Here is a 24640-nt window from a genome sequence, read left to right on the forward strand (position 1 = left end):
TTTACTACATCCCGGGCATCATGTATATCTTTACATTTAAGAAATGAGTATTAAACAACCTTGGAGTAAAAAGGAGAAGGAAAACTGCTTCAAGTTTGTGCCAAGTCAATCAAACCTAAATCTGGAGAACCCTGTATTAAGATGAATGGCGTTTATACTAGTATTTTCTTCTAATACAAAAGCCAATGTGTCACCAGATTGACATTTATTTTATAAAAAGTGTTTGGTCACTGATTCTCAAAGTTGGCTGAGTACTAGAACACACAGAAAGTTATCGATGCCTACATACCAGCAATTTTCCACTGGTGTGCTGCAAAAATTTTCTGAACATGCAATACCTGACTATTTAGTTAGCAGCACTGATCTCTCGTCTTTTAGATTGTCAAATGAAAAAAAAAAAGAAAGACAACAGCCAACACAACAATAGCCATCATGTGTGAATGAATCAATGTTGTACCTTTTTTGGTCAGATCAGCAAAAAACAGATTTTTTTGGTGTGCTGCACAGTTTTATTGTAATAATTAGTTATGTTTGCCATGAGATGAGAAAGGTTGAAAAATCCATGCTATAAACCATCTCTCAAAAATTTGGATTTAATTGGTATAAGGTAGGGCGTTAGCATGGATTTAAAAACTGCCCAGGTGACTCTAATACACAACAGTTTGAAACACACTAGCTTAGAGAACTGTTCCATAGTCAAAGAGGTCAGTGTTCAGCTGAAGAGCTCATGATGACTTGATATCAGGAGGGTGTATTGTTGTTTTTTAAGTATCTGTTCGGTGTATCTTTCTTGATTAGAAAATAAATACTTTAAGGGAAGAGATTCTATGTTATTTATTATCATCTCTCCATACCTGAAATAATGAAAGATAGTTGCTAAATAAATATCTTTCGAATGAATACATGATTGACTTATACTTAGATATTCACTGAAAAAAATGACTGAAACAGGTTAAATTCTCAAGGCAAACCAAAGTCATATACATATACATACTTAAAAACACATACATATATAAATAGATCAAAAGTAGAAACAATATATAAAAGAGTGCAATATTTAGCAGTTGAGAATTGAGTTTTCAAATATTCTTCACATTCTTATACTTAGAAACAAAAGTAACCTTAAACAACTAATTCTTTCAGCTAATATCCATAAACACACATGCTGATAAGTTTCCTTTAAAAAAAAGAATTATAGCTTAATCGTGCTGAACATGTCAGTTTTCAAAACTCAAGTAAATACAATTTTAGTATACACCATAATAGCTTTTCCAGATAGTTGTATAACAAACAAAAGACTGTTTCTGATTGTTATTTTCTCTCAGTTGGGATCTTCTAGTTTCTTAGCAATCTCATATTAATAAAAACTATTTTGGCACCTCCTTATATAATGTGTTTTATTTAGAAAAAACTAACTAATAAATAGACTTCCCTTTAAAAAGTAGCAGGATTCTTAGATATGGTTTCATTTACTAAAGTACCACAAGTGTTATATAATTTGTAATTTGGTTAGTATCTTATACTACGAAGCTTTGGTTTTTTTAAAATTAGCATTGGTTGCTTGATTGTAGGTTTTTCACCAAAAAGTGCTGCTTCACTCTCCGTGGTTGGAAATCTTTTCTGATATATCAGTGGATATTCCTTCTGAAACTTAAAAATAAGATGAGGACTTAGAGGGTATGTAACATTATTATCCTAGCTGAAGTCAGTGCATAATATTTTAAAAGAATTCAGTGCCTTTCTCAAAACGTATTACAGAGATGAGTATACCTTCAGTCATCTTTGTTACTCCCTCTGTTTTATCATTTATAAAAGGTACACCATAACATTTCTTAGATCTCAGCATTAACTTTCTAGGATTCTCTTCTGCTAAATCTCCTACTAAATTCCAGATCTTCTTCCTTCCCACGGGTAAAGCCTATAAAAGTCACAGAGATCTAGTACATTTTATATTTCTTTGAGTATCTCAGGCCTTAAATTGGACTTATCAGAATGATGTGGCTACTGATTTTTGATATAGACCTAAAATTTCTAATTGGTAATGATGAGTCACCAGGAGTTATGTAATACAATCCAAATTTTGTGACTGTTATACCATCCTAATCCAAACTATAATCAGACACCAGAAATAAAGGAGTGTATTTATTATTATTAAAATTTAAGGGTAAAGAGTAAAACCAGGCAGGTAGTCATAGGTAGTTTACATATCCAATATTTAAAATCCAAAATATTAAAATGAGAAGTTAAATTCTAAGTGTTATTAAATAATAATCAGCAATAACATATTAGAAAATATTTACACAATTGAGACTTGCATTCTTACCTGTTTTAGTTTTTTCCTTTTCTCCTTTAGAGGCAAACTCTTGTTTTTAATAATATTCTCTAAAAGTTCAGCAATTGCATCTTGAGAGGTAGAAACTTTTTGTTCCTCAAACTCCTGAGCACTAATCTGCTTACAGTATGAATATGTCGGCAAAGGAATAATCAGTCCATCTCCAGGATTTTTAATCTGTAATGAACAAAATAATACAGTCCATGCTATTAATTCTGGTCATGTACCTATCTGGTAAAGTGTTCTTTTGATGGGTTTTAGTATCTATTATTTTGTCATCAAACACTCAACACTTTAAGAAGGGTCTAAATTCCAGCTCCACAACCTAGTAGCTTTGATTCAGTAAGTTATTTAACTTTTCTTGGTCTGCAAAATGTCCCAGGATTACATGAAATAATGTACACAAAGTGTTTAGCATACAAAAAGTATTAAATAATGGTAGCTATCATCATTATTACCTTTAATAATGGATTTTATTATTTTAAGTATAAAACGGTAACAATTGAAGTGGTATTTTAATTCATCTTAAAGCATGAATGTTCTGACATGGTAACAGTAGAAGTATTCTTCTACTGTTTTGCGGTTGCAGTGGCATGGGCTGAGCCTGTAACATCTGGGAAAAGAAATTATACGGGATAGGTGTAATCATAAGGCAGGGCAATATTAGAATGGTATGTATGGAAAGAAACAAGAGTATATGTGCTGGGCATATGTATTCAGGATTCCTCCTCTCCTTGTTCCAATTCCTTCCCGTTTTACCCCCCTGACCCCCCACTATCCTGGCCTTTTTTGAAAAACAAGGATGTGCATTTAATCTAGATTGGACCAATCAGAGTCCATGCTAAGAACTTTTCATATCGGAGGTGGAGGGATGGCTCTTTTTTTTTCCTTTGGATTGCAAATATTACGTCTGTAACTCAAGAGCTTTAATCAGCCACATTCCCATCATGTGAAGGACCGTTTGTCAAACACAGGACTAAAATGGAAATAAGAGGTGGAGGGGATAAAAACGGTCCTATTGCTATTTGAGTCCCCAGACTCAGTCTGTAACCTTTTAGAGGTTATTTATGTGAGCTGATCAAGTGTTTCTTTCTGACTAGGCTAGAGATGAGTTTGCCACTTGAAAAATGCAAAGAATTTTAAAACTCCTAATACATACATGGCCATTTTTTAAGTAGTCAAGATGTTTCTCCACTGCAGCCTGTAAGTAAGAGGGTACTTGAAGAATCTCCTGGTGATGATCCATTAAGAAAGAAACTAATCTTGCAGCGAGAAGCTCATCAAGATCCACTTCTTCAGCACAGCATAACACACATCGAGAAAAAGTGTGTATCATCTAAAAACATGTGAGAAGATGTGAATTTAAAAACCTAAGATTTTATATAAATTAGAGTAACAGTAATTTCTGGGTAGCAGTATGCTGAAGTATTGAGATAAAATGATTAGCAGACTTCAGCTTAAAAGTGAGAACAATAATTTATTATATTAGAAGGACAAGAATGTCTATTATTCTTTTGAAAGTATTTGTTTGATACAATTACAAAGGATTAAAACAGACAGCGTTTTCTTTAATTTTGTCGCAATTTCATCAGCAAATGCCATAGGTTTCATCAATAGCATATGTTGCTTAAAGACTATTAGAGAGCAGTGACTTATTATATTAATCCCACAAAAACACAAACCAGAAGAATATATAACACATAAATGTTAGTGGTTACAAGGAGTCTTCAAATTCAGGGATAAATTTTATGTTTCAAAGCTCATTTACTCTCATTCATATCCATATAACCCACTAACTATAGAAAACACACATACACACATACCTCATTCTAAAATAACTAGAATATAAAAATTCTACGTAAGTATTTTTCACATAATATATAATAAGCATACTGAATTAAAAGATTTTTGGTTTTAGTCCTGCATGTCAGGCAGGTTTTCCTATCTCCTTCCACAGCTTAGTCCTCAGCGTTTTAGTCCTCTTTCTCAGCTTTGTAGAGCTCATTTACTCTCATAACTTCAACTACAACCTCCCCCCAAATTGGCCTTCTGCCCTGACCATTCTTCACCAGGTTCACATTTCTAACATTATGTTGGATCAATCTCTCTTGGAGGTCCTATATCCTTAAACTCAAACTTGGAAAGTATAAAAACCAAAATTATATCTTTTTAGTTATGTCTCTCAAAACATCTTACTTCCCTATGGTGCTACAATTACTTAAGAATAATTTTTCCTCTATATTGGGTTTGTTGTTGTTAAAGCACTGTCCTTAATTAAGTGGGAAAAGAGAGCTCAGTTCCTTGCTACAAAAACCTCTTATAAATTGAAGCTGAATTATGAGGAAGGAGTAGCTCTGAAAGAGAGAAAGGGAGAGAAAGGGGAAGGAGGAGGAGAAAAGAGGAGGAAAAAGGAGGAAGAAGGAAGAAGAGATACTATATTTAAGAGTTCATTTCCAATCAATTCTGCACATAAATGCCTCTGCCCTCATCCTCATATAGAACCTGAGACAGCTTCACAGAAGTTTCTCCTAACTTCTTGCCCACAATAATATGCCATCCCAATTCACACAATTCATGAAATAAAACTTACCAGTCTCTGAAACACTTTGACTTACTGTACATGTCTTTCCATTAATTCTCTGCTTCACCGAGTTAGTGCCCTTAGGCTTTCAATAGGGCCTACAGATCCTCTCCCTTCCCCACCAAACAGAATTGATACAAGGCAACATAATATGGTCTGACTATGAAGTGACAGGGGATGAGTGAAGAGGTGAAGTCCTCAGGCAAGATAAAGGTAAAGCTATGAAAGTGTCCTCAGACAAGATAAAGATCAAGATGGATTAATATACCAACATTTTGTTTCTAGGAAAGGTTAGACTTTTAAAAGCCTTTCTAACTCAAGAAACTAGGCTTTCAGGACCACATCACTCTAGTACTTTTAGATGGTTTGGTTTTCCTTTTTTGGTTTATGTACAGGAGCTTATTCACCCCTCAAGAAATCAACTTACCAGTGATCTTGTACCCATTGCGTCATGAAGCTGGGGCATATCAACATTTTGACTTATTCGAGAAATCATGCGCATTAAAAGTTGAAGCTTTCTACGATTTGGTGGGGGAAGTAACACACAACATAACTGTAGTGCATTGATGGCAACCCTCTCTAAATGAGGTTGCAGCAAACCTGAAAGGCAAAGTTCCCCATCCCCCCAGAAAATATAATCAATAACATTGGTTGCTTTCATAATGTCAGCACATAGTTATATAAGGAAGGCAAAATTAGTATTTCATATAAACTATTCTTAGAAATTTCTATATTCCTCAAAAGGTAAGATTCTCATTAATTTCTTCATAACTTATTTGAATAACATTCTACACTTACTAGAAATAAAGTGAGTCAGAATAAGTGAAATTAAAGGAAAAGGAAGTGCTTTAGGTAAGTAGAATAATTCTTGGTCATGCCATGACAAGAGTCTTTTACATTAAGAAACTTTCTTTTTCGAGGGGGAAAAGAAAGAAATTTCAGAGAAGAAAAGCCATGTAAGCAAAAACAGTTAGTAAACACTAAAGTTAATATTACATGCATTGAAAGCAACAACCTTACTTTGTGTGCCAGTCAACATAGAAGAAGCTGAAGGTAAAGAATTTTCTGAAAGTTCTATTGTGCTTTTGCAGAGTCTTTTATTGACTGTGATACTAGACTCTCCGAGTTCACCTTCCATAGTTGTTTGCACACTTGTGCTGCCTTGTCCAAGATTTGGTTTCATGATAATTTCAGCCACTGGCATATTGATATTACTATTCTTCCTTGTACTACTTCTTAAAAGTAAACTCTGAGATCTACAAAGCTGTTTTGACTTGCTTTTATCATTATAAAACTCCTCTTGATCTTGAACAGTCAGAGTAGACGTTCTCTTAAAACCAACACAGCGTGGCTTTTGAATACTTCTCTCTGAATGAAGATTCATTATGGCTTCCTCTTTGGTCTCAGACTCTAAAAATTGTTTATTATTTTGTCCTTCTATGTTCAGAACAGACTGATGGAAGATACTGGAGACCTCTTTACTTGAACTCCCTGGGAAATCTATAATTCCTTCTAAAGAATAGCACCTTGGTTTGATGTTAGAAGGTAAAACATGCATACTACTTAAGCCTGTTAAATTATGACAACTTCCTCCTAACATGTCATTAGCACTGGCTCTTCTGTTTTTTAAATCAACTAGCTGCATTTTCTTAATACATTTTTCTTGAACTCCGTGATCGCTTATCTGCAGTCTCTCAGTAGCATCTGATTCTTCTTTGTTTTTGTCTTTACGAAGCAGACTGAGAAGAAGGCACTCGGTTGATTTGAAGGAATTCAAACTGTTTAAGTGAAGGATTTTTGAAGACTGTGGATCATCTTGGATTTTATGTATCCCACTGGGTCTATCTGAAACTGTGATGTAGCCACAAACAACTACCAGGAAATGAAACAAAAATTAAGATGCAACTGTATGACAATGGACAAAAATAAAACAAAAACAATAGTAAAGTTAAAAAAATAAAGCATCACTACAGTACATACTGTTAGTATACTACAAATAGCAGTTGAATTCAGAAGCCACTTAAAAAGGACACATGCAACATTCAGTTACAAAGTGCAAGGCTGACTAGAGGTTCTCCAGTTTGTGATATGAACAACTTTAAAATTTATTTCAGGTATCAAATAAAATGAACTGAGTCAAATGCATTATAAATCTGTTTACAGTCTACAAGTATTAGAATGCTCCTAATTATAACTATAATATAATAAAAAATATATATTTTATTTTTGTCTTTGGTACTCAGCTCCTAAAACCCTTGGGATTTTTGGAGTGATAAGAGTCTTCTGTTATTCACAATGAGGCTATGTGAGTACATCTGAGTTTGTGCTATGAGGTGATATAGGGCTGGCCTTGCTTAAAAGGTTGGAGTCTCCAGTCCTAACCAGACCTAGGAGAGGTTGAAGATCAACTCAATCAACAATGACAAATGAATTAATCATGGAAACTTCCATTAAAACTCTAAAACAGTAAGTTTAAGGGAGCTCACAGGTTGGTGTACACATGGATGTGCTCAGGAGGGTGGCATTCTTGAAGAGGGATGGAAACCCATACCTTACCCTATGTATCTCCTTCTATTTGACTCTTCCTGCCTTGCATCCTTTATAATAAACTGGTAATCAATAAGTAAAGCACTTTCCACAGTTCTATGAGTCCATGTAGTGAATTATTAAACTTAATGGGTGATATGGGAACCTCTGAATTGGAAGTTAGGTAGGGGGCGGTGCAGGGGAAGAGTAAGCCTGAGGGCCTCATTTGCAGCTGGTGCCTGAAGTGAGGGCAGTTTTGTGGAACCCAGCCCTTAATCTGTGGAGTCTGAGCTAGGTATGGGCAATTTGTATAAGGCTTTGTCCTTAATTTGTGGGGCCTGCGCTAGCTCTGGGTAATTAGTGTCCAAAATAAATTGAGTTAAAGGACACTCAATTGGTGCGGAGAATTGGTGTTGGAATGATATGTTTGAATTACTGAAAAACAACAAAAGAGCAATCAGAATATTCCTGAATTGTAAAGTAATGTATAGGCTTCTACCTTCATATTTACCTATACTTTTTGATCTTTTAAATTATGAGAGACTTAATAATTTCAATAAAATAAATTTAAATAATAAGTAAAAATCCATACATACCCAAAATGTTCACAAATAATTCATAATATTCAAAGGTAAGAAGAGGCTCAGGGAGGTCTAGAAAATAATCTGCAATTGTTCTGAATACATCTCGTTCAAATCCAGCATAAGTTGGATTATTCATATCATTACTTCTTGGCCCTAAGAAGAAAAAAGGCAAAAAAATAAAACAAAAATTATAAGCACATTTGAAAATATATCTATAAAAAGTGTGAACTGTATTTCATGCAGGAGTTATGTTTAACAACAAATTCTGTCACAATTCAAAAATTTAATGGGCTGTGCACACCTCACTCTTTCTCATTATCTTTTCTGTAGAAATCACTGCATGCAATTACTAGAGTTTTTAAAATACTTAAATGCCTGAAAAACTGCATATAAAGCAAAATTTGAAATATATTTTAAAAGCAGTAGGGAAGCTTATTTTAATGGAATTTTATCACAATTCATTTTATAAAGCAAAGAATATTTGGATACTGCAAATAATTCCTACAAATTTATTTTGAAAATTTATATTTTCATGAATTATTTTTGCCTGATATGAAACATGTCCTTAATGAGTTTAAACAATATCTTTTCATTTCTGTTTCATTAACTTAACATTATTGAAATAACCATGCCTACTCATTAGTGTTTTCCTCAGAAATAAGATCTGATCTCATGTTATAGATGAGGAAAATGAAGCTCAGAGTAACCTGCTCAAGTTGAAAAAGCCCATGGTGGCAAAGCTAAAATTAGAACTTAGAGCAGTATAAAGTGCTCTAGATCCAATAACACTTAAAGTGTGGTCCATGGACTACATAATCAGAATCATCTAATATGCCTATTAAAAATATAAGCTCTTCAGTACAGACAAGAATCTGTGGAAGTGGAGCTTGGTATTACTGACCTAGAAATGTTTATTTCTGCTTTACTAATTTAGTAGTTTCCAAACACTGATCTTGGCATCCTTGCTGTAAGAAGCTTGAGACATAGTTAAAAAAAAAAATTTCTGACATGTTCAATCAACTGAATAAAAATCTTTAACAAATCTCCCTAGTGACTGTGATATGCATTCAATTTTGAGTCAATATAATGTCTTTCATGTTAAAATCTTTCTCTTCCCAAATCCAAATGATCTCTTACTTCTGTTTCTAAACTTTGTATGGACCCAGATGTGTAAGTATACACAATGAAAAAAGATTAAAGAAAACAAATCATATACACACACACGTTTAATACCTTAAAGGCTAAAATGGGTTTTATGTAGAGCAAAATAAACATTTTTCTAAGAAAGACATAAGAAATAGTCTTAATATGTAGAATAAAAATTGATAATCATTAGAAATTTTCTAAGACAAAATATATAGTGGAATTAAAAATATAAAATTTATAATTAGAGACTCTAGGTTTCAATACGTAGCTCCATATGTATTGGAAAACTTTTCTAAGCCTTAGTATTCTATCTAGGAATAAAAATAGTATATTGATCACTGATTCTTATATGTCACAGGATATCTGTGGGGGATTAATGCTTCTTCTGGCCACATATATCATCATTAATCTGGAATCCAGTATATTATACCTTGGATATCATTGAAGTGTAACATGGACTGGGAAGAAAGAGAAGACACAAATCTCTTTAAGATGGGGCATCAGAGAAATCCCTGGAAGAATGCTTATCTGAGTTGCAAACCATAAGTCAAGACATGAGAGTGAAGGGCATTTAGGTAGGGGGAAGGTAGTAAGAGAAACTCACAAATCTTAAGATTATGATCAAGCTCTTTACCTTGATTTAACAAATAAAATCTTTCTGTAACTTACATTATTTATTTTATTTTTCTGTTATTTTGTCATATTGACACCCAGTGGACAACAAAGGAATATGTACTTATCTTGATCATTAATAAAATAATTTTATAAAAACTAGAAAACACCTTTGTAACAAAATATCAAAATACAATTTAACTTTTGATGATTTAGAATCACATACCTCTATAAATTTTTAAAACTAATTTGGAAAGCAATTAGGGTTTTGTACCTGAACAAGGGTCTTACATTACAAAAATCAATTATCACTTATCACTGTGAAAAAATCTTGATGAACGAAATGCTAAAAAATAATTTGCTGATTAGTGACAGATCTTTTTTTTTTTCCACAAAAGTCCCATTGGTATATCCTACAGAGTAGAAGGATGTCATGGAGGACCTGAATGTTGAAGCTGTGTATAATAGCAAGGGGTATGAAATGGGTTTTATGAGGCTTCATTTATTTTTCTTCTTCTTTTTTAAATTTATTTATTTTTAGAGAAAGAGAGGGAGGGAGGGAGGGAGGGACAGAGAGAGAGAGAGACAGAGAAAGAAACACTGATTTGTTGTTTCACTTATGTATGCATTCATTAGTTGCTTCTAGTATGTGCCCTGACTGGAGATCAAACCTGTAACCTTGGAGTAGGGGGATGACACTAACCAACTGAGCTACCTGGGCAGGGCCAAGACCTCATTTCTGATGGAAACTTTCTATTTATAAGCTGCTTTGTTTAAAAGTTGCTATTTGAACTCTTTGGACCTCACTGAAGCAACTGATATTCAGATCATACATAAAAACCATTATGAGAATAGCCATAAATGATGGGCTTGAATTACAAATCAACATATGCATGGAAAAAGTAAGGGCTCTATAACATATTCCACATGGAAAGAAATGTAATCAGTTCTACTACATTTTCATTTAAACATCAAAAGAAATTATATACAGGACTTTAATACATTATTTAAAATATTTTCTCAGTTCTTGTAAAATACTATCAATATAAAACATATATATATTGTTTAACTTACAATTTGCTAGGCACTTCATAGCAGATAATACCCAATGAGGAAGGTCATCTACACATAAAAAAACATTAACATTGTTTAGTAATTCACAAATTTTTGATATTATATTTAAAACTTAACACATTATATATATACTGTATATATATATATATATATATGTATAGAGCTATGTATATGTATATTACCAAAATTAAAAATTATTATATGTTTAACAAGACAGCGAGTCAAGACAATAATTTAAAATACAAGTTTAAAAAGCTATGGAGATCTTGAATTTGACTCTTGCCATGATACATAAAATAATTAGCTATCCCGAAGTCAAGGATTTTATGGGGAGTGGTAAAAAAATAAATTAATAAATCATCCTTATCTACTACCACAATCTTTACCATCATTTCTCCCCTTACAACAGCTGTGCTATTTGAATATTACTGATTTGAATAAGGCCCATGATTGACACAAGGCATATTTGAATATGTGTGCTTTCACAGTGAGGCTTGCTTCAAATATTTCAATTGCTTCACAATCTAGCAATTTTTGACACAAACAAAAACCACACATATACTGACTTGAAAAGTTTATGATTATAAAGAATAGAAAGCCTGGATGATAGCATATACTGTTTATTATTTTACGTAATGAACCATGGGAATGGTCCAAAACCAAATGCATATACAACATAACTCTTAAGTTTTGGCATTTAAAACCTCCAGTTAAAACCTCAAAGTTCTTCCACCCACCCCACAAACACACATACAAACAAACACCCAAAGTAATGCATGTCAATTAATTTCATAGATAATAATTGATTTAAAAAAATGACTCAACATTTTAAGATTATTGATATATTTCTTGTAATCTAAGTTTTCTAATATATCTGGCTTGATTTATTTCCCTGATTTTCCTATCTTACATCTGAAATCAATACATTATATAAATAATGTAACACACATACACAAACCCACACAAAGCCAGTGCTCTTTAGAATACTGGTCTTGAGAGGTTGGGCTTATTTTATTGTGTTACTTCGATTTTGTATATATGTCTTGATTCCTTTAAATGTGTATGTAACTACTCATATACGTTCCAGGAAAGCCTGGCCATTTCTCTCCTTTTTACTAAATCTTTAGCACAATGCCTGGAACATTATATGTCTTCAGTAAAATGTGGCTAATAGTTTCAATTATATTTGCATTTTTTGGATGTTTAACACTGCCATTTAAAAAAAATCCTGAACCCACCTTAAGAGCTAAAGTAATATTTTATGACAGTCATTTAAAAAATATTCCACTGTGATTGTTAAAGCACCTGTGATACAGCAATAGTTTTCCCGAAGCTCTCCCAATTCAAAAATTCTGCTTTCTACATTGTGGTCTCTGTGAACCCCCAGAATAACTATAACAACCTTTATTAGCAAGTTTAAAATGATTCCAACTTCTTTTATTGATACCAACCTGATTTGTCTTGTAGTGTAACTACTCCATGTTTACTTGTATTGGTCATGTTGTACATTACATATTGAGGAATTACTTGTTTTGGATTTATGACTTCTTCTAGGGATGACACACCTAAAATGGTTTGCAGGCTAAACAGAAGAAAGAATACAAACTTTTTTCCTCCATAAAGTAAGTGGAACAGAATATAAATATGAAAGTTTGGCAAACAAAGCCCTCAGAGTATTTTGCTTTTGTCTTTTCTGAAACCAAACTTTGAAGGCTTATATTTAGTACTGAGTTTCAAATATATTTATCTTAATAATGTTTGAAAGATTCCAATATAGACACCAAACTATAGTTACAACTTAGGTTAAAAAAAAAGCAAATCATACTGAAAATATTCTATTTCAAGAACATTAAGAAACACTTATAACTGTACAGGTTAAATTCTAAGCTTTGAAAACTAAACTGTCCCTTTGCATTTGCTTATGTGGATGAAAATGGCAAATGAACATTCTAAATATCTGTGGAACTTGGTTATAATTTTGTTTTTAGCTTACTAGGTCAGAATAATGTATCTCCAAACTTCTTCAACATCTTTCTGGCTTATTTCTCTATTACCAACTGAGTTTTCTCGATCTTCATTGATTTCACAGTTCAAATTTTCTGTATTTCCCTGAAAAAAGAATTACTTTGGTTTAATATGTTATGCTCAAATTAAGGAAATATTGAACTGACAGCACTCCTGATATCCAGTAATTCAATTTGAATCCAGCCATGTGGAGCTATAAGGTAAGTGCTACCTGAAGAAATAATGTAACAAAGCTTTTGTGTTTGTAGCTGTCCCTATCACCCTCAAATCAATTTAAAATAAAACACGCTTAAATTATAACATTACTGTTTTAAGTATGTCTCAGTACCATTTTTTATTACTGTTTCTATGGGTTCCAAACAAATTTACCCATACATTTTTAGAAAATAATGTAGATTAAGAGTTTCAAACACTGGTTTCAAATATTAAAGAATTATTTACTTTTAAAGATTTTATTACTAAGTACATGGTAATTATATTTAAAATAATGATGGGGGAGGCGGGGCAGGGGAGAGAAATGGGGGAAAATAGGACAACTGCAATAGAACAACAATAAAAAAAGTTAGTAAAAAGGATGTTTTACCTGAGAGAATTGTAATCCATGCTTTTTAGGAGTTCTACGAGATAAGTTTCGTAACTTAAAAATACTGTCTTTATCTTTGGAAAAGTTCTCTATGCTGTTTTTTCTCACATCTGGATGCCTTCGTGGAAGAGTTTTTAGTGGAGAGTTTGCAGGAAATCTAGTTTAGGAGTAATATGCAATTAAATAATATGGAATAACCAACTTTTAGTACCTATTTAATCTTAAAAATCACATAAAAATTGATTTACATTATCAAGGAATGAAAATTCTACATAAAATAACTTTAAAGGTTTAATGGAAAAATCAATTCAACAGTTTCCTGCTTTCTTTAGTATACTGTGCAGATTTTGAGCTTACTTCTGAATAATTCAGGGTTATTATAAGACTCAGTTATGTTGGAGAGGTTTAGAATGTTACATTTTCTAATTTTTTTTTACAAGTTATTTGATTTGTATAAATTTTCTGCCCTTTGAGTGTGATTGTTCTAATTTTCAGAACTTGGTCTGTTACTTTTTTTTGATTATAAGCTTTTTCCTTTCATTTTAATATACAATATTTCAGAGATATAAAAAAGTACAGAAAATATTGTAATATAGAAAACATCTATGTATATAACCATCAACCAATGCAAATAACATTTTACCAAAAATTCCATTATATTTTCTTTTTTTTAAATGAAAGAAATTCTTTGCTTATTCTATTTGCCTCTACCTAAGGGAAATCATTAACCTATAGTTAGTGTATTTCTTTCTTGTTCATATTTTTTTAACCTTAAATAAACATATAAAAACAACATACGGCTTATTGTTTTTCACTCAATAGTATCTTTTATCATACATTAAATTTATGTGTAAGTTTTTAGTCACCTTAAAAGTTCTTATTCTTCTATCTTAAAAATATTTCTTATATCCTCTCATAAGTTTTAATTTCATACATAGGTATCTAATTCATGTATAAGTTATACCAAATTCCTATATATTTATGGGTTTATATTCTCAGTATTTATTTTAATTTAATTTAAGCCCAATATCAAGTTAGGGAAATTCTCTCCTCGTTCGAAAAAAAAAAAAAAAAAAAAAAGCTTTGGACCTTACATTACTTAATAAACTTTAGAATCTGCTTGTCAAATTCTAAAAAATTTATATAGGAGTGTGAATAAAAATGCACTGAATTTATCAATTTGGGACAAAGTGACCTATTCATGATACTAACTCTTCTCATTCATGAAGAGGATATCTTTCTCCACTTACTACTAACTTAAATATACTTTTATAATTTTGCCCAATAAGGTCTAATACATTTTTGGTAAAATTTATTTTTATGTGCTCTATAGTTACTATTGTAGAAGAATAGAGGCAGAGGGACTAGTTGAAGAGTTATGCAGAATTCCAGGTAAGAGAAGGTAACGGTCTAACAAAAAGGACATTCTTAGTAGAGAGATCAAAAAACTACTAAGGCAGCACAATAGAAATGGTGTGATAATTACATCATATTTAAAGGGGAGAAGAAAGGGGAAGAATCAAAGCATCAATAGGGAAGATGGTGCCATTCATTCAGATATGACTATAAGAAGACAAAATTTAGGTTAAGAGATGATAGTGATTTTCTATATACTATATTTGAAGTACCTAATAGGCAAAAAAAAAAAAAAAAGAAAGAAATGTGTCTAAAGCTCAGGAGAGGTATTGGGTTAGACGTTTGAAAGTCATGAGAAAAGCAGGTGAAGACATAGCATGAAATTACCCATGGAGAGAGGTGAAGTGAAGCTAAGTCTAGGACCTTGCAAACCAGGAACAGCTAAAGAATAAGCAGCAGCAAAGGAGCCCACCAAAGTGACTAAGGAGTAGTAAAGAGAGGCAAGATTTCTAGAGTTATATGAAAGGCGCTCTTCATATGCTTGTTACTGCAGTTTGTATGCACAGTGTAAATCATCTCTGATAATGTAGGGAAGAATCAATTTCTAAGATATTTCATTTGAAAAGGACTAATTCTGTAGAGAAAAAACCATGACTACTAGAATCCAAAGACCTAGTTTAATGGAAATATAACAAAGAATCCTGGGAGCATGAGAGAAAAAGTAATTATGTGGCCTGAGAAACTCAAAAAGGCTCCACAGAAGAGGATACAACAGAGCTGACATGAATGAGAAGAAATGTATTTACTAGTCGGACAAATGGGTACAGTGTTTCAAGGTGGAAGAGCTATTTCAGACAGAGGGAAAACAACTCCTTAGAACATGGGTTCAGCTTCCTCATTTGTAAAAAGAAGCTAATGCCTACCTTTCTTAGCTATTCTAGGAATTAAATAAAAAAAACATGTAAATCATACAGCAGGGTCTCTGGTACACAATAAACAATTATTTTCTTTAACCTACAGTCTATTTCTTATTATTTATTGTAAAAAGTTTGCTAGTATTTATCTTATCACATGTATTCTTAAATTATATTAGATCATATGTTATTTGAAGGCAAGGACCTGGGCCAATTTGTCTTGAAATTCTTGAATCCATGAAACCAAAGTTTTAATAACGATCTGTCACCCTGGCCAGGCAGCTCAGTTGGTTAGTGTTGTCCCGATAGATACATCAAGGTTGCAGGTTCAATCTCCAGACAGGGCACATGCAAGAAGCAACCAATGGATGCAGAAATAAGTGGAACAACAAACTGATGTTTCTCTCTCTCTCTAAAAGTCAATTTAAAAAATATAAGTAAAATAAAGACCTGTCTTTGAAATGCTATAGAGCTTTCACAATATGCAGAAGTGCTAATATCTCACTCTTTCCTCCTAATTCCTTATTTTATTATATATACTATCTAACATTTTAAAAGTCTGAATTGTGCAGCTATTAACTTTAACTTCTAAATGGTTTTAATCAGACTATGGGCAGTAACAGTCTTCTACAGAAAATATTATTTCTTCTAAAGAAGCTGCCTTTTTAGTAAAAGTATAATAGAACTGGAGTTAAACCTTTATAAGTATTTCAGTTTTGCAGTTATTTCTTTGTTTTGTACCTGAATAGCTGACTGTTGTCATAAAGATTTTCTGATCCCCATCTGCCTTTGATATCTTCAATTACATGGTTCTTAAGAAATTTTCTCAATAGTTGGATAGTCTGTTGCCTAGTAACTTCAGGACCAAAATTATTATTATTTCTTAATAGGTCATAAAGCCAATCCACCGCTTCTCCTGCTGTAAAACAATTGCCATATTTTTTAAAGTGTTGCCTGTGTTTTCTTAGAGGCATTCCTGCTTGAAAAGATGTAGTAACTTCATTCCACTGCAAAAGAAGTAAAATAGTTAAACAACACAACAAAAAGAAGTTAAACAACAAAAATGAAATCTTTTTCTGATTTGAAATTAGATAATTCTTTTATTTAGATCTGATTACACCATAAAATTTCATGACGAAATCATTCATTGTATTTGTGCTACAGAAAAATTTGTATCTCATACTGACTTAGTTTTTAGTAATTCTACTGTTGTGATAATATTTTATGTAAGTTTTTTGTTTTTTACTAAAGGGACTTCATTGGCTTTAACTTATTTAGGAATAATGAAGAACTGCAATGAACCTGCCCTTTAGTCCTCAACAGAGAAAGCATTTATTCCTGTTTTTTTTTTTTTTTTTTTAAATCTCGACTTAATAACATGCTGGTAGCATTTGTGTCAGACACTAAGCTTACATTCATTATTTCATTTGAATTCTCACAATTCTATGTATATTACTATCCTATTTTTAGATGAGGAATATGAAGCACAGAAGGATTAATAATTTGACCAAGGTCACACAGCTAAGTGATGAAACCAGCCATTCAAACAGGTTTGACTGGCCCTAGCACCCATAACTTGTAACTACTATGCTGGCCACAAACACATCTCATGGCAGGCAATAGCTTCACTGGTAAAATACCTTTAGTATTAAAATAGTTTACATATTTACTATTGTTACCCCTTATGTGAAGATTCCAATAGTGAACAGATGGGGTAAATAAAGTTTTAAGTCAACTGTGTAATGACACTGTGATATAGCTACATTTTCCAAATTGGTGGTAGGGCAGACTAAACACACGTCTTTTATTTGAAAAACGCTGCATCAGAGGCCAAGAAATCTGATTTGTAATCCCAACTATGCCACGGCTAGCTATGTTATCACGTACCTAACCTATGTGGTCCCAACATCCCAACTCAAAATTTAACCCCCTAAAAGCACAATATATATTGTATTCTTTTCTTCCCACACCTCCACATTTCACATATTAATTTATTAAAGAAACATACTGAGCCGCAACCTATCCTCTGGATAAATTGTTTTTTATTTTACATACCATAACACTCTTCCACATGCATATCCTCTCCAGAAATCTCTTAGGGTGGACATGTATTATCAGCCCTGCTTTACCATGGAAACTGAGGCTCACAAAAGTGTCGTGACCCTCCTGTCACCTAACCAGTGGCACGGGACCCTCTTGGATTGAAGATCCAAATGCGCGAGTACACAGTGACTGCCTCAAGTGTCCTGGGTTTAGCTGCGACATAGTTGTTCCCTAGTGGTATTCAGCTGGTACATTCTGCATTAAATTCTACAGAGCAAGCAAAACGAAACTGTCACCTACGGGCCTGCCCCCGGTCTGACCCTACAAAGCATTGAAACTCAGTCGAATTCTTCTCGAATTCTGTGGATGCAGAACATCAGGTTGTTCTCTTACGTTCCAGGGACACCGACAACACCCGGGCCAGGAGTCCCTTGAACAAGGCGTGCAGGAAGCGCCTTCGCGGGGCACCCGGAGCAAGCGAGGGGAACAGGCCCATCCCTCAAGAGTCCCGCGATAACCCTTAATTTCTTTCAATCTTCTTTTCAGCGAACCAAGAGGCTCTAGGAGCCATCCTTTCCCACAAGGTAAAACCACGAACATTCACACGTGAAGTGGTGGCAGCCATCACGTCGGCGGGCTAGTCCCGTCGTTCCGCGCTGTCTTACCAGCTTGGTGGCCCGATACGGCCCAGGAGGCACACTTGGATTCTCCATTCCGCCCACGGGGCCTGGAGGTCTGTCAGCGCCGGGCACGGTACATGGTGGGGGAAGGTTACACTCTGGCCGCCGTACACACAGCAACAGGGCTCGGCACAACCGTCGGCCCCGCCGCCAATTTGAATATCGCAGTGGCTGCGCTGATTGGCTACGATGTCAGCCCACGTGATGCGCCGCCTGGCCCGGCCACAGTCGGCGGAGGGCCCCGGAGGCTCTTGGGGACCCTGCGGGCGACTGGAGTGGCTAGTAGGGCCAGTCCGCGCGGGGGCGGGCTGGTGGGACTTACTCCCAGTCTCACCCGGCTTCCGTGAAGCTGCTTCTCCCTCTTGCGGTGGTTGGCGCGGCCGAGTCAAGTCGCCACACTCAGAGCGGGTGAGGCGGTTTAGTCACAGACACGATTGTTTGGAGCCAACCTTTGGTTTAAGGGAATTTGAAATTTGAAAAGAGGAAAACAAACCCAAGAATTTTCTGCCTGGCCCTTAAAGGATCTTGAGTAGTGGTTAGCATGCAAAACAACGCATCCCTGGGGAGTAACTTTCGCTTGACAAACCCCTTGGTTTTGCTTCTAAGATGCTTCCTTGGTACTTGTTGCAGTGCTGACACCTTCGTACCTTTTCTCAGGTGTCATAATTCCATCTCTCCAGTGCAAAAATGTAGGTCCTCTCATCTCCACCTCCCTTAATTCGGTAGTAAATTGGAGCATGGGGAGATTTCTGTTAGTACACAGAGCAAGCAGTTTGGGAAAGGTTCTGTGAAACTTACCAAAATCGCTTCTCCTAAGAAAATCATATCATTATAATCATTCTGGTTATGTATAGATCATGGTTATACAGTTACAGGATTTTTGAAATCTGCAGTAATCCTCATTTTTCAAATGACAAAAATTTAGATCCAAGCATTAAAGAGACCTGTCGAAAGTCTCAGATCTTGCTGACAGGCTCTTAGAAGTAGTTTTAGTTTTCTCATCAACATTTTAGGAGTTACTTTATTATCTTTTTCACCATTCCCTTACATCAGCATTTCTCAGGTGGGTTATATACACCACCTGCGTTAGAATCACCTAGGTACTTGTTAAAATGCTGACTCCTTGGATTCCCGAAATAATTTTGGGGAAGTGTGTGTGTATGGAGGGGCATGGCAGGGTGTGTACAGGTCATATTCTTAAGGATGGAGAACCTTGGGTCTCTGAAGACTGTGAAATTGAGCTTCTAGAATGCCCACAGTCTGCTCACGTAGACAGAGATTATTTGTTTTAGGATGCCTTCTCTAGTCCATGCAAATTTCATCCAACTAGAATGTAAGTTTCATGGCAGAGATTGTATCTAGTTTGTTCACTGCTGTTATTTCCAGCTGCTAAACAGGCTGTGGTAGGAATGTAATAAATAGTTGGTGAATGGATAAGTTTTTTTCTAATCACTTAAAAGAAAGCTTGTATATGGGTAATACAATACAATTATCTTTTCTTCCTCGGAGGCTTTTCATAAAATCTTTCTGCATGTTTCTGAGGTTTACTTGTCCTTGAAGTTTACCCATTCTACCATGCTATGGCTAGTTAGGAGTCTGATTTCATGAATCCTGACTAATATTTGCTCTGAGAAAATTACTCCTTTTAAACTGCTCCAGACTGTTTTCCTCCCTTCTTCAGAAACTTTTTGATTATTTGGTTTACTGGATCTATCTTATTTTTCTAATGTCCTTCCTTCTATTATCTTTCTTCCTTCCTTCCTTTATCTCTTCCTTCCTTCCCTTCCTCCCTCCCTTCCTCCCTCTTTTCTTTCTTTCTTTCTTTCTTTCTTTCTTTCTTCCTTTCTTTCTTTCTTTCTTTCTTTCTTTCTTTCTTTCTTTCTTTCTTTCTTTCTTTCTTTCTTTCTTTCTTTCTCTCTCTCTCTCTCTCTCTCTCTCTCTCTCTCTCTCTCTCTTTCTTTCTTTCGAGAGAATTCTTCCAACTTCGCTTCAAACTCACTGGTCTAATTAATTTCCTTTACTGCCTTATGCTTTATAGTAACTCATTATAAAATGCTCAAAAATGACCCTCATCTTTGAACTTCTGATTTTTTTCATTGTGTGCATTGATTTTCTTTAATTTATGTATTCTCATAAGAGACAAAAATGATTACCATGAGTAACTAAGATGAGTCCCAGTAAAGACTGGCTAGGTTCATGCAAATATTTAAAAATAACTACCTTTTACTTTTCCAAGATCCTGCATTCTCAAGTATGTAGACAGCAGCTATAGTTTTGAGTTAGAAGTACTGTTTGTGCTCATTGTTTTATCTAGTAATTGACTCATTTATTTAGGGAACAATATACCTCCTCCTTTGGAAAACTGGTTCTCCCACGATAGTGTCTATTCTGAATAGACTCTTGCACCCTCCTTTCTCCCAGGAATGAGTGCTATATCGAACTGCTGAATCCTAGCATTTTGCTCCCCTGAGTTATTGAGGTGGTCCTGTGACCATGCTGAGTCAAGCAGAGTCCTCTGAGATTTATTTTATTTTTTCAAATTGGGTCAAGAGGAAAGAGCCTTCTCTTTCTGGTGACTAAGTTGAGAAGATATGAGCCAGAGCCAATGGTGTCTATAGTTACAGCTGAATGGAGACTTCTAATCTGATAAAATGCATTGATGCCTAAGAGAAACAGCAATAAGAGCTAGGAAGGACTAGTTTTAGTCTTTTTGAGGATAGCTTACATCCCTAAATTTGATTTCTCCCCATCCCCCCATATGTATATGTGTGTTTATGTGTATATATAATTTCTTTTAGTTTATTTAGGTTTTTGTCACCATTTAAAGATCTCTAGTTAAAGAGAATTTTCAAGAATATCATGACAGCGATATATCTCAGGGAAGATGCTATTTAACTCCTTGGTAAGGTTTTATACCATTGCAATATGGTACAAAGTCCTATATAAATAACAGAGAAGCCATATAACTACACTGGGGAGAGTATCAGAATAGCTCACAATCAGCTGCTGGCTTCCTGAGAAGCTATCTGTGGTACCTATCACTTTTTGTGTTTAGTGGGGAATTTTACCTCCTGAAATCAAGGGGTGTGTGTGTGTGTGTGTGTGTGTGTGTAGTGTATGATAAAAAAGTAAGTTTTATAAATTATATTCTACCATTAATACAGAACTTTAGTTTTTTTCCTTATAGCCATTCAGGAAGTAGTTTTCTCTTAGGTATTCCTTCACTCTGCTTTTTTCCTGTTTATCTTTTGTCTCTTCCAGTGGAGAGGTAACAGTAAGGGAGGAGGCTATAGGAAATTCTACTCATCGTATCATATGCCATTTTATAGACTTCTATTTTTCTTTGAACTTTAATGCCAATTCTTTATTCTCTTTTAACTCTGCTTTGCCAGGGTTTATACTATCCTACAGGGAGTAAAACTTATTAATGAATTTCAGTCAGTATATGTGGAAAATGCTAATGTAACATGCAACCATCAAATGTCTGAGTTTGTCTTTGATGTGATTTTTATGTTTTTCAATTAAAGTTGATGGATTAAAAATCAGTTGGTTTTTAACTATCTAATTATACATGTCTAAGACATGAATTTACGTATGTATGTACAGGGTGGGGGAAACTGGGCTTACAATTATTCGTATGGAAAATAATACAATAATTAATAGATAATAATACAAGAATAAACTGTTTTGCCTACTCACAACTGTAAACCTACTTTTGCCCCACCCTAATGTATGTATGTATGTATGCATTCACAAATAAAAAAAAATCTTTGATGAACTGCTCTGTAACTATAGTATAATATGTACATGGGAAATCTGATAAACATGGGGTATGACAATAACATTGGTAGAAGGGAATTCATAGAAAAGGGGTCAGTTTGTGAATTTCTTGGTGAGAAAAGACTGCATGAAGTCTGTAAATGACTCTGCCTCAAAGGAAATTCTTAGAACAAGGAACATTATCTTCCAGTATAATGGACATTTATTGATTGATTGCACAGCATTCCTTTCCCTTATCTGCCTCTTATAGTACCCAGATTTTTCTTAGTCATTTCACCCCTTTCATACATGGTCCATAAGTTCAGGGACATAAAACTGCTGCCAGCTCTTGTGGTAGACCTTGATTGTGTGGTTGGATTTAAATCAATGAAACTGTTGTATCTTCCATATTTTTAAAGATCCTTCCAGATTCTATAGGAAGGTTATGGAGTTAGATGGGCACAGAGCTGAGGTTGGCTACAATTACAAAACATCTGGCAGATACTATAAGTGAGGGGGAATAATCTCCAAATATAATTCTTACATAATTAGGATACTCCAGTCAGGAAGTTGTGCTAAGAATCACAGTAATACCCGATTAGAAGGTAACCTTGCATTTTCAACTGTAACAAAAATCATTAGTGACATGTTCCAGGAGCTTAACGTTAACTGTGAGATTCAAGGATCTATACATAAAAATAGCCCTTCCTTTAACTTTTGTTTTTCCCATTGTGCAGACTGTTCAATTAAAGGACTATTAGTTCCTCAGAGGACTTATATTTGGGGACTAATTTAAAAATTCAGTGCAATTTTAAAATGATTTCTAGGGCAAAAATTAATTCCCAGTTCTAACCACAACTGATATACAATGGATTTTAAAAATACAAACCATTCATAAGTGTAAAATTTCTTTTTTCTATGAGAAGCTTGGTAGTATATTAGAAAGCCATGGCTCTAGGAAGGACTCAAAGAATATTGATTGTAACCTAGCTCTGTCACTAATTAGCTATGATACCTTTACAAGTCACGTTTCTGGTTTTTATTTTCTCTTCTGCAAAATGAAGGAGTTGAAGTAGATTTCTAAGATTCTTCCAGTTCCAATAATTTATAATAAATTCATCAATGCCAGAAACACATTTATTTAACAGTGTTTAAGACTAAATTTTATAAGTGTGCTTTGAAAACATTTTCCTGGGTTTGTTATTATTCTTCTCGATCATTAGATATTGTTCATAAAAGTAATTTTACCTGGAAGCATTTAATTTAATACATTATTTAAGATCATTCCAGTAATGGTACCAAGATACAACTGAATAAAATAATGTATTAGAGATAATTTAAAATGCATTCTTTACTGATATTCCATGAATTAAAAATTGTTTATTTTCCAGTTACTCTTGTGATACATTGATTTAAGAGGGCTTTAATTATTTCTCAAAATAGTTGTAGTGCTTAGTAATTTTATTATAGTATTTAAGATAATCTATAGGACATTTTAAGCCAGATAATTAATATTACATACATGTGTATATAATTGATATTAGACATGTGTATAATAATATGATTAACAACATGTATGTATTTTAAATATGTTTATGTGTGAAATACTGCTTATATTGTCATTCATTAAACATATTTTATGCCAGGTACTATGTTAGAATTCATGTTATTGGTTGCAAGGAGCTATGGTCTGTTGAGTGACATTATTATCTAAAATGACAATCACATGGCTTGTTAACATATGAAAAGATATGGATTCACTAACATTTAGAGAATTGATAATTAAGTAATATATTATAGTTTTTACACATTAATTATTGATAATATAAGGCAGAGTGTGGCAAAAGGTATGCTGTTTTGGAATGATTATAAATGCTATCCCTTTTCTTTATTCAGTTTTATTTTTCTTCTTAGATCTTATCAGCATCAACATATTATATATTTATTGTATATCCTCTGCTTTGACCCACTGGAATGTGAACTCCATGAGAGAAGTGATTTAAAATGTTTTGATCCACTGCTTAACTGTTAGTGCTTTCTATTAGTCACACAGTAGGTGTTAATTGAATACCTATTGTTTAAATGAGTGGCATGGATTTTTGGTACATAGTATAGTAGACTTCATGTAATATTGAAATTGCCTGTGTTATGACTTAGAAATTCCACTTTTAGGAACTCAGCTTACAAGTGCACATGATTTTTTAATGCACAAAGATGTTCACTTGAGTATTCATTAAATAGTGAAAAAATTGTAAGTAAATCAAATTTTTACCAGAATGAGAACAAATTACATGAAGTGTGCCATATCTATGCATTGGCATGGATATATGTGTGCTGACATGGATAGAGCTCAGGGCTTTTTATTAAGTGAAAAATTTGCAAAACAACACATATAGTGTTACCCAGTTTGTGTGTTTGCAATTAT

General features: G+C 33.9%; 1 protein-coding gene across 1 annotated transcript; it reads right to left on the minus strand.

Moving 5' to 3' along the window:
- Window positions 1-390: 390 nt before the first annotated feature.
- Window positions 391-18580, minus strand: DEPDC1 (DEP domain containing 1). The gene is made up of 12 exons (XM_090269598.1): window positions 18442-18580; window positions 16475-16740; window positions 13464-13620; window positions 12849-12964; window positions 12307-12437; window positions 10856-10903; window positions 8036-8176; window positions 5934-6785; window positions 5341-5513; window positions 3492-3668; window positions 2324-2509; window positions 391-1650 (listed from the first exon to the last, which is right to left on the minus strand). Exons 1-12 carry the CDS (start codon window positions 18487-18489, stop codon window positions 1510-1512), a joined length of 2436 nt encoding a protein of 811 aa, XP_090125724.1. The 5' UTR covers window positions 18490-18580; the 3' UTR covers window positions 391-1509.
- Between the last annotated feature and the right edge of the window lie 6060 nt (window positions 18581-24640).

This window comes from Furipterus horrens, unplaced genomic scaffold (assembly GCF_987537825.1).
Source record: "Furipterus horrens unplaced genomic scaffold, mFurHor1.1.pri manual_scaffold_3, whole genome shotgun sequence".
Classification (NCBI taxonomy): Eukaryota; Metazoa; Chordata; class Mammalia; order Chiroptera; family Furipteridae; genus Furipterus; species Furipterus horrens.

Coding starts and splice junctions, on each gene's coding strand:
- DEPDC1 (XM_090269598.1), bottom strand. CDS start 18,489: ATGGAGAATCCAAGTGTGCCTCCTGGGCCGTATCGGGCCACCAAGCTG. Junction 13,621..16,474: donor GACAACAGTCAGCTATTCAG/GTACAAAACAAA, acceptor CTCCTAAACTAG/ATTTCCTGCAAACTCTCCAC. Junction 10,904..12,306: donor TACACTACAAGACAAATCAG/GTTGGTATCAAT, acceptor TTTTATGTGTAG/ATGACCTTCCTCATTGGGTA.